The sequence below is a fragment of the Dipodomys ordii genome, unplaced genomic scaffold (genome assembly GCF_000151885.1).
Source record: "Dipodomys ordii isolate 6190 unplaced genomic scaffold, Dord_2.0 Scaffold126, whole genome shotgun sequence".
In the NCBI taxonomy this organism is placed as follows: domain Eukaryota; kingdom Metazoa; phylum Chordata; class Mammalia; order Rodentia; family Heteromyidae; genus Dipodomys; species Dipodomys ordii.
Genome location: NW_012267342.1, coordinates 2,101,290 through 2,118,396, shown reverse-complemented (window position 1 = coordinate 2,118,396; position 17,107 = coordinate 2,101,290). Strand labels below are relative to the sequence as shown.

General features: G+C 33.5%; 1 protein-coding gene across 7 annotated transcripts in view; it reads right to left on the bottom strand.

The window, feature by feature from the left end:
- Gtdc1 (glycosyltransferase-like domain containing 1) overlaps window positions 1-17,107 on the bottom strand; it is a 286,433-nt gene that overhangs the window by 256,518 nt on the left and 12,808 nt on the right. For 3 of the 7 annotated variants that reach the window (XM_013030076.1, XM_013030074.1, XM_013030078.1), the window contains exons 1-2: window positions 1,805-1,893; window positions 236-428 (exon numbers count right to left, since the gene is read on the bottom strand). The exons of 1 other annotated variant lie outside the window; for it this stretch is intronic. In XM_013030076.1, the coding sequence (XP_012885530.1) occupies window positions 236-414 (179 nt within the window). In that variant the 5' untranslated portion in view covers window positions 415-428; window positions 1,805-1,893. Of the gene's footprint in view, window positions 1-235; window positions 429-1,804; window positions 1,894-3,494; window positions 3,558-17,107 lie in introns of those variants that run through there. 3 more of the 7 variants (XM_013030079.1, XM_013030077.1, XM_013030075.1) reach the window with 2 other exon arrangements.

Genomic DNA, 17,107 nt, shown 5'->3' with positions numbered 1-17,107 from the left:
ACAAACCAAGAGTGAATAGATTGATAAGTTCTCAATGGGGCCACTTTTCTATGAGGTGGATGTTCTGAGCATGTAAGTATACTCCAATGCTTTGCTGTCTGAAGACGTATCCACTATAGTCTCCAATCAGTTCCATAGATGAAGAAATTCTCACAAACATGAATAGAAAAGCAACATCATAACTTCAAGTAGTACAGTACAAAGAAGCTGAAAATACATCTTGAGTTGTCATTACCTGTAATGCTCACTGATAGGAACATTCTGAGAGAAGTATAAAGCTGCTGTCCGTGCTCTCCAATGCCATTTCTTTGCAGGGAGGGTATAAACGGCACAGTCTTTCAGTTCTTCTTGGAGCAGGTCTACCAGCTGTTTATGGGAGCCCCCACAGAATGCCTCGATGATGAGAATACTCATTGGCCTGTTCAAACCTTCAGAATCAACCAAAAGATTTATATTTCTAAAATATCCAATACAATTTTTGAAAAAATTCATGTGTGTGTATATATACAAACATACAATGGAAGCAGGGTAGGGAAGGGTAGAAGGAGTCATTTAGGATATTTTTTGATAGGGTCTCACATTTATTTCCTGAGACCATATTCAGGCTACAATTCTCCTACCTATGTAAACTATGTAGCTAGGATTAGTCACATAAAATCATATCTGAATTGGGGCAGGGAAGGTGGCTCAGTGGTAGAGCGCATGCCTTGCATGCATGAGGCCCTGGGTTCATTCCTCAGCACCACATAAGCAAAAAAGAAAAAAAGCCAGAAGTGGTGCTGTGTCTCAAGTGGTAGAGCGCTAGCCTTGAGTTGAAGAGCTGAGGGACAGCGCCCAGGCCCAGAGTTCAGGCCCCAGGACTGGACCCAAAAAAAAAAAAAATTGTTGTTGTTGTTGTTGTTGTTGTTAAGATAGTGTCTTAACTATGCCAGCCAGGTTACCTTCAAACTCACAAATCTCTTGCCTCAGCCTCATTTGCAAGGTTCTTTCCAGATCATAAATGTTCTGACTCTTTTAACTCTCATATTATTATTACATCTTTAAAATAAACTATCACCTACTCTGATAAATTTTATTTGAAAGAAAGAAAGTTCATATCAAAAAGTGCTTAAACCTTAGTATATAGTTTCTTGAGATACTACACATTTGTTGCTTATTTCTTCACTGTTAGTTCCAAAGAAACAGCAAAACAGTCAGGTAAAGCTATATGTTGGTGAATAAGTTTTCTTTAAACAAAAAAACCACTGTAATAAAGTACCAATAATGATGTACTTGAAGAAATAGTAAGATTTCACCACAAAGAACTTTCCATTAATTTCTCCTTTTAATAATTAGATTTTTGTTTATGTGCTCAATGAAATAAAAAACTATGTATAAATATAAAACCTTTCATATACCTTTTCAAATTATATGCTATGTCTTGTAAGATATAAGGGAGAAACATCCTTCTGTGCACAAATGTTCTATTGCTTTAAAATTATTCCAGATGTTTGAATTTTCTTTTATGACTGAAGTAAATACTACACATTAAATAGTATATTGCTTTTTAAAATAATATTGTTCCATAAAATCATTAGCCTCAATGACTCAATAACACTCCACTAATAAAACTGTACTTCACCTTACTCAAAGTAATGCACAGTTAAATTGCATTTCAAAGCAAAAAGTCTCAGATGGTTCTCAAAGAAATGGCAAAACTGAAAACATGTTTATCTCTTGTCTGAATTTTCCAATAAGCTTTTGGTAATGTGTGTCTCTGTATGTTTCTCTTACATGTAAAATAAAAACAAAAAGCAGTGCTCACCAGAAAAATACAAGCTTGAATCTGAATTCTATTGCATTTCCAACCACATGACCTTGGACAATTACCTAACTTTGTAGGACTCAATCACTTCTTCTATAAAATGGAGATTAAAAACACTAATTCAAAGATGTGTTACGAACATAAAATTGGTAATACATTTGTCTTATGAACAGAAATTTTTAGTCATTCCTAATATTATCAAAAATCACTCTAATGAGAAAAATATCTTCTGAATCTTCCAGCATTTTAAATTCAGTACTTTTCAGTCGTGGCCTCCAAGCAGATAAGAGTATGAAAAAGTGGATGTAAATGTGCATCTGAAATGCAATGGGGAATTATTTATTTTTCATCAGCAGCTTGCATTTTAAATATGGTTTTAAGAGCCCCACAGCTTTTGTGATTAAGAGGTAAATTCAGAGGCTGATCTATGCAGAGTTCAATTTTTTTTTAATATTGCTATAGATTTCTGTTGTAGTAAGACAGTGTTCAAGGAGTTTTCAGATGCCCTTTAAGTTCAATAAAGTTGTAGTTTTTAAACCTTCAAATGATGAAAACTTTTAGAAAATAACTGAGAGTCTAATAAAAGGGAATTTTTAAGTTATATCAGAAATTTTAAGGCAGATTAAAAGCAGTTTAACATTAATTTTCTAAGTACATCAAATCACAGATATCTCCTGTCTTGCTTTATTTCCTCCAACCTAATGCTGATACTGCATACCCTGAATATCCTTAAACAATCTCTAAAAAACTAATACAAATGGCCTGAGATATTGCACCCAAGAAATGAAATGTGATATAAGCCACATTAAAGATGTTTTTACTCATACAACCTCAACGAAAGTAAAATCAATATTAGAAGAAAAAAAAGGTTTTCGATTCTCCATTACTCTACCTTTTTTGTTTTTTTGGTCAGTCATGGGGCCTGAACTCTGGGCCTGGGCATTGTCCCTCAGCTCTTCAGCTGAAGGGTAGCACTCTACTACTTTAACCACAGCGCCATTTCCAGCTTTTTCTGCTTATGTGATGCTGAAGAATCCAAGTCAGGGCCTCATGCATGCAAGATAAGCACCCTACCACTGAGCCACCTTCCCAGCCCTACTCTGCCCATTTTAGCGATTAATCTAGCATATATATACATATATACACATACATATATACATATATACACATATATATACATGTATACACATATATACATATATGTATACATATATATGTATATATACATATATACATATATGTATGTATATGTATACATATGTGTATATATACATAATGCCATATATTTACAGATGTTTCTTATGGGTTTGAATCATGTTATCTGAAAACCATCAGCCATTGTGGAAGTAGTACATGAGGTGCTACGGGAGATTCAAAGCACTTGGTAAGCAGAACTGAACACTAAGCATGTGGGAGGTCGAAAATAGAAAAGAGGAAAAAAAGATTATAGCTATAGTGGATTTCCACCCCTTTAATAGCTCAGTAGGAAGAGTGAAATATACAGGTTAGAACTACTATTTACTTGAGCATTTTTCTACTGGCCACTGGGTGTGCCTACATTTGGAGTATTTTTCTAGGGAAGGTAACTATGTCCTACCATCTCTAAAACTATACTTAGTGGCTTTGATTCATGGAAATTTGTTCTGCTTGTTTTGTGGAGACAGACATATCCTGGCAGTTCCCCACTTACTTCTACTGAACTTTTGTGCCAAAAGAAAATGTGTTCTTTCCCGTAGTCTTATTGAAGCATGACCTGGAACAGAGATAACTCTCATTAGATGTAAGCAAAAGGTGCAAGGCGCTGAGGTTTCAACATAAGATTCAAACCAAATGTCATTATGACATACTTATGGAATAAATAGTTCAAATACTTTCACTGTGCTTGAATTCTGTTTCAGAAGACACTGGTTGAAACAAATACGCAGGAGGTTGTAAAAATCACTTTGCTTTAACAGTGTAAAATGAAAAGGCAGAGCACTATTTGCTTTCAATACTAGAGAAAACTGCAGACAGATGTCCTGATAACACAAGAGCCTTACAAGTATGCAGAATGAATACAAACATTTTTGAATCACTAACAATGGTAAGCAAGGAAAAAGTACTTGAAAGGACCAGTAATAGTATTTTCATGTTAAAAGGGAAAACTCTAAAGCAAAGACAAGGTCTTCTTGAGGGAACGATACTATGGCTACTTGTGTGACAAAAGATATTGATAAGCATACATAGGATCATATATCATAGGTGCCTGAGTGTATGACTTGGTTAAAGCTTTGTCACAAGTACTACCATCAACTGGAAATCAAGTAACTTATCAGAATCAGAAGTGTGCCATTTATATATATACATATATATGTATATATATTTAAATATATACACGTATATATTTAAATATATATAATAGGTTGTACAATAAATACCAAGCAGAAACACCATGGTTTAACTACATGGCACTAAGAATACCTTAAAGAACATAAAATGTTCAGATACAATTTAGTGACTTTTAGGTTTTTCTGCTTAAACCAGTAAGCTCCATAGTCAGTTAAAGAAAACTCATTTCTTCAGCACATTTTATTCTCAAAGGATAGCAGATAAACGGACAGTCTACTATACTATTAAAATTTCATGAAAGTTTAATTCATTATCAATACTATGATTTAATGATACATAGTTAAGTGCTAGCCATTAAATCTGGCAATATAAAATGAATCAAAATGGTACTGTGACATAGAAATTTTTATATCTTTTCAAATTCTATTTCTAAGGATCATCAAAGGGCTAACCGATCTATTTGTGAATCACCTTCCTTACAAAAGTTTATATTTACAATTAATAGGAGTACAAAAGGATAGAATGAAAAAAATCAGAATAGTATTATATAAATAAACATATTTTGACCAAAATGAAAAAGTGCCATTAGCATCATCTCAATTAAAAATTAATAATGTTGGTAAGAGAGAACAAAAGTAGCCTGAAACCAATTCTGTGAATATTTTTGAAATGTTATTAAAATACTTTGTCATTATACCTGAATTTATTTTAGGCTTGACCCGATTTCTTTATTCCCTGAGCCATGATCAGTTTCAAGGTGAACTATATTTTTGTCTACCTCCTCTTGCAGCTACTATTTCTGTGGCAATTGAAAAAAATATTTTAACAGAACACAGGAATTCTACAGTGTTCCATTTACTGATTGGTTGAAAAACATATGCTAAGTACACATGCTATATGACAATTTTAAAAAACCCTTTTAACAGAAATGCATAATTCATTTTTATATTTAATGTCAACTCATTTAACTATGGTATTAAAATAATTTTCCAACAAAATACCAATAATAATTTAAACACAGGAACTCTTGTGCTAATATAGTCAATATATACCTTTTGCTATTAGTTACAGGAACTTAACTGTTTTAGTAATAATGATTTTAAATTTTAATCCAACACATATGAGACTAATCTCACAGAAAAATCTCAATATACCTGATACCTTAAACTTTCAGTTACTGAAAATAAGTTTTCTATTTACCTGCATACAGTATTTTTACATTTGAGACTGACTGAGAAAAATGATCTTAAAACCTAGATGACTTAAAGTTGGGAAAAGTGAATTTTGAGTAGGCCTTTCTTTTTATTTGGGGGGGGGGTCTGGTCGTGGGGCCTGAACTCTAGGCCTGGGTGCTGTCCCTCAGCTCTTTAGCTCAGGGATAATGCTCTATCACTTGAGCCACAGCACCACTTCCGGCTTTTTTCTTTTTGCTTCTGTGGTGGTGAGGAATCAAACCCAGGGCTTCAGGCATGCAAGGCAAATGCTCTACCACTGAGCCACCTTCCCAGCCCTTGAGTAAGTCTTTCTAACAAGTCATTTGAGTTTTACCTGGTATTGTCTGACTGACCCTTTTCCATCCTTCTGTTCTGCACCTCCACCCACTGACTCCAACATACAAAGGCCATAATTTTTTTCCCAATAATGAAGATATCATTTGCTATGGCATATATTGTACAGAGGGGTTACAGTTACATGAGTAGGGTAATGAGTACATTTCCTATTGAGCATTGTTACCCCCTCCTTTGTTTTTCCCTTTTATCCCTTCCCTCCCCACCTCCTCAACTCCTCCCTCCACCCCCAAGTTGTAAAGTTCATTTTCAACATAGTGACTTGTCTCATTGTTACAATGGGTCAACCTGAAACTTTGTTTCAGCATTTTGTTATTTCTCTTCCCCTCCTCAAATTAGAAAAATGTATATAAAAGATACAGGGCACCTTTGATACTTAGGCCATATTTTAAAAGCAGCTAGTTACCAGAAGAGTAATATAAGGCAATATTGAGAAAAGTTAGCATTGCCTTCCAGCCCACTCAGTTATCTTAATGATTCATCAGGGAAACCCCGGTTGTTAAAATAACTGGAATTATAATTAAACAGGCATGAAAAGATGTCTGCTTTGAGACATGTCACCAATGATTCCCTTAACAAAACCCACTGAATATGAAGTAATAATATTTCTTTTAAAAATTCCTCAAAGTAGTGCATCCCATTATCATACCAAAAAAAAGATGAAGACATATATTCTGCTAAAAAGTTGTACTTTCTAAACTCTTCTATATAAATAAACAAGCGATAACTCTTAACAACTGAACAAAATCTTAAGACTAAAGTATTGTCTACCATAACACACACTAACAATCGTATCTTAACACTATCTCCTCTGACATACTCTAAGGAACAAATCTATTTCCTAGTTTGAGTTGCAGATAAAGCCTAATAAAAATCATCCATTATTCTATCATTTGGCTGTAGTTTTATAAACTAAAAAACATTAGTTTGCTTGGTACTATCTGCATATTACCCTACATGCTTAAACAGAAACAAAACCTTACAAAACATTTCAAAGATAGAGCAATCTAATATTTTAATGTCTCTACAATGTTACAGATGTTCTTATTTCTTTAACTCTGACTTTTGTTTCCAGTCATAATGACAAAGAACTAAAGATCGATACATCAAATCAGCTTTGGTAGAAAGCTACTGATGCTATATCATTGAGGAAACAATTTAAAGCTATTTTAATGTGCTTTTGCAATTATGAGCTGCAATGATCTTTTAAATACAAGTTTTTTGCAAAGTAACAATTTTATATGAATATGTGTCTGTTTAATTATCTCACATAAATATGCTTATTCTTTCTTGGTTTGGGATTTAACTTTCTACTTCAAAATATAATATATATATATATATATATATATATGATTTGGTCCATGACTTGGATTAATGTAAATTCTTAATTATGATATTCAAGTCTCAAATGCAACTTAAATATCCACTATATCAGTTATTTTCATATATACAAAATCTCTACAAATAAATTGATGTATATATAAATTTATTTTTCAAATTTTAATTCTACATTTCATATTATATAGCTAATTGTAACTATGAGACTTTTGTAAGAAGCCTACTTGTTCAATTTCACTGACAAAATACCAACCCTCTTTCAACTCTTCATCGCTATTAACTTACTGAGTAATTTCAAACTACAAAAATAGCAATGAGTTAATTCCACTGAATACTAAAAATATTTTCAATTTGCTGACACTTTTAAATGGTGCATAATTATGAATCAATAGAAAATTTTACACCAGAAAATGCATCATGTCACTCAAAGTGTTGCATAACCCTTTTAACTATCATAGTGTTTTGCTCCCACTGTATCATTCTCTAAAAGCCAATCACAAAAATATTTTCAAAACGGAAATCCGATCATGAAAGGACCTGCTCAAAAATCTTCAATGTCTCCATCAATTGAAAACTAAATCCAAAGCCATATAAATGGCAACTAAAACTCGTTTTCAGGCCCTTTCTCCCACTGTAGTCTCTGGGGCTCCATATCCCAGACTGCCTGGTAGCTATATCAAGTACTCATACTCACACAGCTGCTCTACTCTTCTAGAGCTTCATTACATCTCCTCAGCCAACCTTCTCTTTGTGTCCACTTGATGAGGTTTTGTTAAAATTTCTGCCCATGAGTCATTATTGTTATGAAGCCTTTCCCTGAACTCTTCAATATAACCTTCTTTCTATTCTGTGCAGTATGTATAGTACTCTATATATTCATATTCTATTTCTCTATGGGTCTGTGAAAAATCATGTCATCATTTTCCTGAGGGCTATCCCATGATCTGTACATACTAGATATTAGAAGGTTGTCATAGAACTGAATTGAAAATCAGGAGGATACAGGAAGTTGATTTATTCTGTCTTTAAAGTAACACTGCTTTCATTTAACAAAGACTGAGCTAATAAATGTTAGGCAGCACTGCACTTCCTATGAATAACTTCCCTTAATTCCTGAGGTCTACTTTATTAAGCAAAAAGTTTATTTGAACACATTTTATTGTACTCCCTTCTCAAGTACTGGCTCTTTTTGTTACTGGCACAGAGACACAAATGTATAGGAAATAATAAGTTTTTCATGTAAATTGAAATGTTCACCTTAACTTACTGATAGAGTAAAAGTTAACAATAACTAATGAAATGGGACAAACAGGATAAGCAACTAAATTCTAGGCCAACACAAGTCTCATATCCTAAGAAAGTATCTACAAGATCTATGGATTTTGAAAATCACCTGTAGTTTTATATTTTTTGAGCTATCATCTTACTTTAATTTTAGAAGTAGAAGTAGGGTAAAATTCAATTCCCTCACTGTCAATCTGGAGATCCCATTCCACATTTAATAATCAGGCTTGTATTTAAGAAAGAAGGCATTTTTAAATACTTCACCCCTACAATCATGCATTTTATAAATGTTTGACAACATAAATAATGCATTTGCTTTCTTGAGATGGCATTTCTCTAATGTTTCAGTTCTTGAAATGGGTTGTAAAGCAGCTCAGTGGAAAAAAAACTGGGTTAGTTGATCCATTTGAAGATAGATAAGCAAGTAATGAAGTTAAGGTATATCACAGAACTATAGTTGAAATAAAAGGTCTAGCACTATTGTTTAACTAATTGTTTTAACCAATACTAGGGTTTGAGTTAAAAGCTTTACATTTGCTAACAGGGCACTCTACCAGTTATTTTGGAAATGTAGTCTAGTCTTTTCTATCAGAGCTGGCCTTCAATTTCAGTCCTCTAGATCTCAGCTTCCTGAGTAACTAGAATTACAGATGTGAACCACTAGAATCCAATTTAACTAATTTTCTTTTTCTAAAAAAAGAAAGAGTACTGGCACTAAAAAATAAATAAAAAAACAGGGACTTAAGGTCCTCATATTCATACATCTGGCCCATCAAACCTCACTGCACACATATGATCTTACTACATAAAACATTTTCTGCTCTTTGGAGTATAAAGACCAAATGTAAATGTTTAATAATTATTAACATATAAAAGCTTATTATTAACACATAAATGTTACATATCCTGGTTCATTTTATAGGACATATATGTGTGTATACACATGACACTATAGAAAAGGTATATTGACCACATATAGTATTCCAACTATACTTTCCAACAGTTTTGAAATCTAGAGTATCAACAATGTCCATCACCTAAAACTGATTCTTGTGAATTTAGTGGAGTAATACTAAATGCATACTCATCATTCCTCTCAAACCACAATCCTTATCCTTCACTTCAACCTTTTTAATAGAATAAAAGGTCTTATGAAATATAGAGGGGAAAAAATGTATTCAAGTTCCTATATTAAGAAAGATTTAGGGCCAGGCGCCAGTGGCTCAATCCTATAATCCTAACTACTCAGAAGGCTGAGATCTGAGGATTATCATTCAAAGCCAGCCTGGGCAGGAAAGGCTGTTGAGACTCTTTTTTTTTTAATTTTATTTGTGAACATACTGTACAGAGGGGTTACAATTACATGGGCAGGATAATGCATACATTTCTTACCAAGCATTGCAGCCTCCTCCTTTGGTTTACCCTTCACATCCCTTCCCCCCAATCCCAATCCTTCTCCTTCCCCCTTCCCCCCCCCCACACCGACATTGTAAAGCTCGTTTTGGACATGACAACTTGTACTTCTCATTGTTGCAACAGGTCCACCTGTATCCTTAAACAACTGGTTTTTCCCCATCTCCTCCACAAGTTATACTGACATCAAATATAGTGAAAGCAGGGGTTATACTGTGGGGGAGGGACATACAAAGCAACAAAGAGATAATCTTATAAATGCGTTAGAAACACATGCATGAGACTCTTAACTCCAATAAACGACTCAGAAAAACAGAAGTGGCACTGTGGCTCAAGTGGTAGAAACTAGCCTTGAGGTGAAGAGCTGAGAGACAATGCCCAGGCCCAGAGTTCAAGCCCCATAACAAACCAAAAAAAAAAGGGAAGATTTAGGGCTGAGAAGGTAGCTCAGTGGTAGAGTGCTTGCCTTACAGGCATGAGGTTTGATTCCTCAGCACCACAGAAGCAGAAAGTAACACTATGGCTCAAGTGGTAGAGCACTAGCCATGAGCTGAAGAGCTGAGAGATAGTGCCCAGGCCCAGAGTTCAGGCCCCACAACCAACAAAAAAGAAAAAAAAATAGAAAGATTTAACTTCTCGCTACTGACTAGACTGAGATCCGAGGATCTTAGGTCAAAGCAAGCCTTGGCAGAAAAGTCCTCCAGACACTATCAACTATAAATTAACTAGCAAAAACACCTGAAATCGTGGCTTAAGTAGTGACCAAAAAAGGTGAGCAAGTGAGTGATGCCCTGAGTTCAAGACCAAGGAGGGAGGAAAGGGGGGGAGGGAAGAAGAAATGAAGAAGACAAGGGGAAAGAGGGTAAAAACAAAAAAGAGAAAGTAGATGGAAGGAAAAGTAGGCTTGAGTAGAAAGTAAGTCAGGTACATAGCTCTGTTCAATTCAGCTGATGGTTTACTACTGTTATCATCAATGTCTACATCCCCTTCACAAAACAACATGTACTATTTCTTTGTTGCTGTCATTACATGAAGGATGTATTTATATGAATGACCATTGAATGTCACTAAATTCTATGGGACACTAAATTCTATGGGGACATTAAACACATCTGCTTTCTTCTATCATATACCCCAGGACTCAGCAAACAGAACATATTCTATGCATATGTGTTAAGTCAACAAGCCTAAAATTTTTTATAATGGTCTTAACAACTTCTTCCTAATTCATCCAATAGCACCCACAATTACCTTCTACTACTAATTAATATTAATGTACAGATTCTATAACTAAATTTAACGGTGGCATATTCACTGATACATTTCATCCAAGGAGAACAGTTTGTACAACAGCCCTATTAAGGAGTTTAGAAACTATGTTCCATGCCATCAGCAACTATCTTTCCTATCTTGACTGACTCTGTGAGAATATACAACACAAAGACAGCCAAATCTATGACTTGTTAAAAGTCAACTGGTTAAATCACTAAACTGATATTTCTTATTGAACAGAGCATTATATTACATTTATTATATTACATTATATTACTTTTGACTCAAGGCCAACTTTACCTTTAACTTAGCTTTTGAAGGGTAATTACAAATGCATACAACAAATGAGTTTGAGTAAGAGGAAGAACAGATTCTTTACCATACTGGCATTAACCAATCTCGTGCAACCAACTTGTAAGAACTTGATAGAAATTAATCGAATAAAAAGTTAATGAGAAGTTTCCATCTCCAAGTTGGACACACATACCATGTTTTTAGTCAATTGTGAAACAAAAATAGCAATATTTCTCTAACACAAAAATATACTCAAAATCCTATTTGAAGCACAGTAATCAAAGCAAACATGGGTGGCATTCATGTGATAAGTTGAAATAAGTATCACTGAGTATAAAGTTCTGGATTTAGTAGCTTCCAGTGTAAAATGAAAAGAACATAATCTCACAACTCAATCTGACTCATCAGTGAAGGGAAACAACACATACACACACACACACACACACACACACACACACACACACACTCCTAACACAGAAGGCCAAAGCATATCAGGTAAACATTTGACAAAAGATAAATTTCCATAGAAAAAGCAGATATGTTTAAAAGTTGAATGTTCTTAATATTTGTATTATACCAAGTAAAATCAACCTTTAGTAAAAGATTCTGAAGCAGTAATAACAAAGTATGAAAAAAGTACCAGATTTGTTCATCTAAAACAAATATTAACATATAAATATATGAGTATTTCATTTTTGTATTACTTCTCTCATCTTCAAATTCAGGCTAAACACAGAAATGCATAAGCAGCTCTAGTACTACATCTTCTTCAACTTGCTACTATAACACTTTTTTCTTGTCACCATATATTTTCATAAATATTCTGACTTGCAGATGGTGTAAAATAGTTGCTGATAAGATTCCAACAATAGAAAAATTAGATGTCTAGAGATTTTTAATATAAAAATTTTAAAGCCTTACAATCCAGTTTAAACCAGGGCTGAGCAAAGTTGAGAGTAACAGATGTAATAATGAGAGTTGTATTACTATTTTTAATGTCACAAGAGGCATATTATAAGCAACTCACTATTATAAGGAAAAGAATCAGATTGCTAATACTAGAATTTCCAAGTCATAACTTTTGAGGACTTGAGCAAAGGTCTTCATAGTAAATTGCATATAGTTTGTAGAAAGGCTATTATGCTCCAAAGTTTCTGGAGAGGAAAACATACTTACCCCTATCATCTGACACACTTTCAATGACTAAATGATAAGTAGCAATATCTCAAAGTATTCTGATTGGAGCTAGCCCTATGACATTTATCTATTTGGAGTCCTTGTCTGTCACTATTATCTCTTATCAACAAGTTTTTCAAGGCAACATTCCAATCATATAAATATTTTGTCTAATGAAGCAGAGAGCCTACAGCACTGAGTATTCTTTGCAAACAATTCAAACTCATACTCTGCATGCTTATCTCTTCAGAATGTAATTTCACATTTTGCAAACTGTATGTTCAAAACAACAAGGCTGCTTAGGAATTGTGGCTCTATCGTGTGTGTGTGTGTGTGTGTGTGTATGTGTGTGTGTGTGTGTGTGTAAGATCTATTCTCTTGTCTTAATCCTCTTGCTAAATGCTCTAATATCACTTTACCTACCTATTTTCGAAACTGTTTTTGTAAGAATTAAATTTAAATTACCAGATAAACTATTTTACATTTTTCAGATTTTGTAAGTGCCACAGTACATGTCATATCTATCAGAATACTTGTATGTTACAAAGGATCAAAAGTTGTTGGCAAGACAGGCACCACTGGCTCATACCTGTAATCCTAGCTACTGTTTTTGAGATTATTTTTTAATTAACACTTCCACCAATTATGATGTCATAATTATGTCACACAGATGTGATATATATGTCAGATTTACTGAATAAAAGATATTAATCTCTGAATTTAGATAAAAGAATTCAGATACAGACATATGCACAAAGTAATATTCCTTTAAATCTACGTAACTGTCAAAAACATCATAAAGGCTGTGAAACTAACTTATAATAGAAAACAGCCTTATTGCAAAAGAAGAAGAGGAAGAGGAGGAGAAAGAAGGAAGGAGGGAAGAGAAGGAAAAGAAGGAAGGAAGGAAGGAAGGAAGGAAGGAAGGAAGGAAGGAAGGAAGGAAGGAAGGAAGGAGGGAGGGAGGCAAGGAGGGAGGCAGAGGAAGAGGGAGAGGGAGAGGGGGAAGGGAGGGAAGAAGGGAGGGAAGGAAGGAGGGAAGATAGTGGTAAGCATAGGGTTTCTCTTTCCTACACCACTCCACCAAAAAAATTAATAACAATAATAATAATAAGGTATAGTAACTGGCATGAAACATTGTTTGCACTATTAACAATGTGAAGTATATGAAATATAAAATGAAATAAAAGGCATATTCACGTATACATGTACACAGGAAGATATAAACAATCATAGTGGTGCTGCCATTGTGCGTCATTTATTGCTCACCTTGTCTTTATTGAATATGTTTCTTCATTAACTATTTTTTGCTTCAATTCCAAGAAACTATAAATTTTTTAACTTTACAGAAAGAAGCCAAGTTGTTTGAATTAACAACTACTTCCCAATTACTGAAGACTGACTCCCTCACAGCAGCTTGCAAGTAATTCTCAAATTACTCTAACTACTAGTACTATAAAAAAAAACTTATTAAAAAACTAATCATCAAGGGTTAAAACTAATGGTGATTTAGCAATTTACAGCACTATAATATGGTTTTGAAAATAATTTTGTGTAATGAATGAAATAAAAGTAATTCTCAATTAACTTTAAAATGTGTTTGAATTATTAAATAATTATACACAGATCAAGACCTTTATATATAAGAAAGTTGCAGGTACTTTAACAGAGTAGGTTACAAAATAAATGCTTATTTTGTGTTCATGTTATTTTGCACAGAAAAATAGGACAAACCCTAAAGTTTTAAAGTTCAGGTAAGATGTTAAGATTCATTTACACTTTAAATAATGAAGTATAGATCTTGAAATGAGAGACAATATTTAATTTGGTTAATAAAATTTGAAAGAATTCGTAGTTTCACACATAATTTCTGAAGTGTCTTACATTAAGGAAGTGGAAAAATTTTATTTCATAATCAGCCATATGTGTTACACATGTTAACAAATAAAATGAAGTGGCTAAATATTTATCTGATTAATAGAGACACAGTCTTGCAATTTCAATAGAGTGTCTCATCATATAACTACTCAAATTTCTCCAATATTTATATATCTGTAATATGTAGATTATATAACATTAATAACCAGTGGCCATTTAAACCTAAGAGAGACATAATTTTAAATTAATCCTAGAAACTTACACATTTTACAATCTAAACAACAAGTTCATTTTAGAGTAACAAGATACAACTGTTTTTCTGGAATTGTGCTTCATCGTAACCATTTTATTGTAATTTAAACCATGCATTCAAAAATACATATTTTCTAGAAAAAAAAACCTCCCATTAAAAGTTTACAAATAAGAACTGTCAGAAAACACAAAAATAATAAAAAATATGATGTATTTATAAGAATAAAACTCATTTCATCTATTTTAAAAGGCACTAAGAATACCTACCAATATATTACTTTCCATATTCAAAAAAGAATTTCTAATCTTAGGAATGTGCAACATGGCATTTTTTTTAACTTTATTGCCACTTTGGTGAATCTCTGTCCCAAAGCAGATCCCCTTCAACATTAGTACTCTGACCTTGCAGAAAACTGATAAGGTTTATAGTGAGAAAAAATGAGTTTTTATGGGTTTCCCAAAGAAAATTCTGATGACATTAAAAGCCACATGATAATATCAATTTGATAACCAACATTTTACTGCCAAATCACAAACTTAAGATTTCTAGAAAAATATTCATGTGGATTTGCCAAAAGATACAATGTACTAAAGATAATATTTGTCTAAACTCATGGCAGTTTAGAATCCCTCTGCAAGCTCTAAATATACATAAAAAATATTTTCTTAATCAGGTCATCTTGAAAGCATTCAGTATTACAAGACGAACCATTTATATTGGGCTTGATTGACCCTCCTGCTGATGTATTTGTCAAATGTCAATTCATACACAACAGCCTTACCTCTTTAAGTTTTATTTCATACTTTTCTTCCAACCAAGAAGCAATTGCATAATGTATGGAAACAGAGATTATTTTCTAGTAAAGCCATCTTCAAAAGTCAATTTCAATATTCAAAGTATTCTGCTCTCACAACTGAAAATAAGTTCTTTACTGAAATGACAGTCTTCCATTTCACTGCCTTAAAATTAAGCTGGCATGGATAATAAAAGTGTTTTCTTACTAGATATATTTAGTATTCAATTTTTTTAAAACAAATACTAATCTATAATTAGATTTGAGTGCAATCCTATAGAAAATAGAATTCTTATTTCCTGGAAGCAATATTAATTATTTAAAAATCACAAAATTTATAACCACAATGCCAGAGCTTTCATGCATTTAAAAACAATCCTTACAGAAATTTCTCATTTTTTCTTTATTTTTCTTTTTTACTCTTATTTTTTTCTTTATGTAAATGTCAGTTTTATCGTCACCAGTTATGTATTTAACAAATTGTGTGCCTATTATATGTTTAGCCATAATTATTCCATGTGTTTAAACAACAATCCTCATATATAACAATCTCATCTCAATTGAAGTGAAGTAGAAGTCATCATATAAATTTATGTCAGACAGCTGGGCACCAGTGGCTCGCGCCTGTAATCCTATCTACTCAGGAGGCTGAGAGCTGAGGATCTCGGTTCAAAGCCAGCCTGGGTAGGAAACTCCCTGAGACTCTTATCTCAAATAAACCACTAGAAAACCAGAAGTGGCCCTGTGGCTCAAATGGTAGAGTGCTTGCCTGAGCTGAACAGCTGAAGATAGTGCCCAAACCAAGAGTTCAAGCCCCACGACTGACAAAAAAAAAAAAAAAAAATTCTGTCAGACAGACATACCTACAAAGAAAAATAATTTGGTAGAATAGGGAATAGTGGCTACTGAAGACTGGGTAAGTATAGAGCTGGCAAACAAGGCCATACTGATGATGAGATGATAATTTCAATAGAGACCAAAAGAAGGCTGCCTATGTGGATCTGGATTTAAAGTGATCCAAGAAAGAAAAGTAAGGCCTCAACAGAGAATATATTTAGTATTTGCAGATAGTATTTGCAGGTAAGTTTGCACTGTTGAAAGAATAAACAGATTTGTTTTACTCATCAAGAATTGTTAAATGATTGCACTTAAATTACACTACTTTGTGACATTAAGAAGGTCAAATTACAATATCTCACCTCAGGAGTGGATATCATTAAATACAGAGTGGTAACTGTTGTAAGATCTGGGTCTCAAAGTTGGACCAATTATTAGCCCTTCTTCAACAAAATGAACCAAGACAACAGAATATAGAGTTGAGGAAATGTGACAATGCAGCTTTATCTCCTTCTGCTTTTCTCCTAAAATTCAAACTAAATTACTTTAACAGCTTGGTAATTATCAGAGGAGAGTCTTACAGTTGAATCTCTTAGATGAGTAAAGTAAGACTCTGTATTTTATATCTTCAAATTCCAAACATTTGCCCTGCCCTCCAATGGTTGAGGGACCATCCCAGGAATAAACCTGAATCCTGGAAAGTAGTTGTGACAGATATATGGATACAGATCTAATTAGGTGAGAAGTATGAACTGCAAATGCACTTTAGAGGGAAGTAAAGGGAGAAAATATTGGCAGAGACGCAGCCCAAACATTGCTGCACAAATCACAATATAGAAACACAAGAAATATGAAAAAGGAAGGCAATG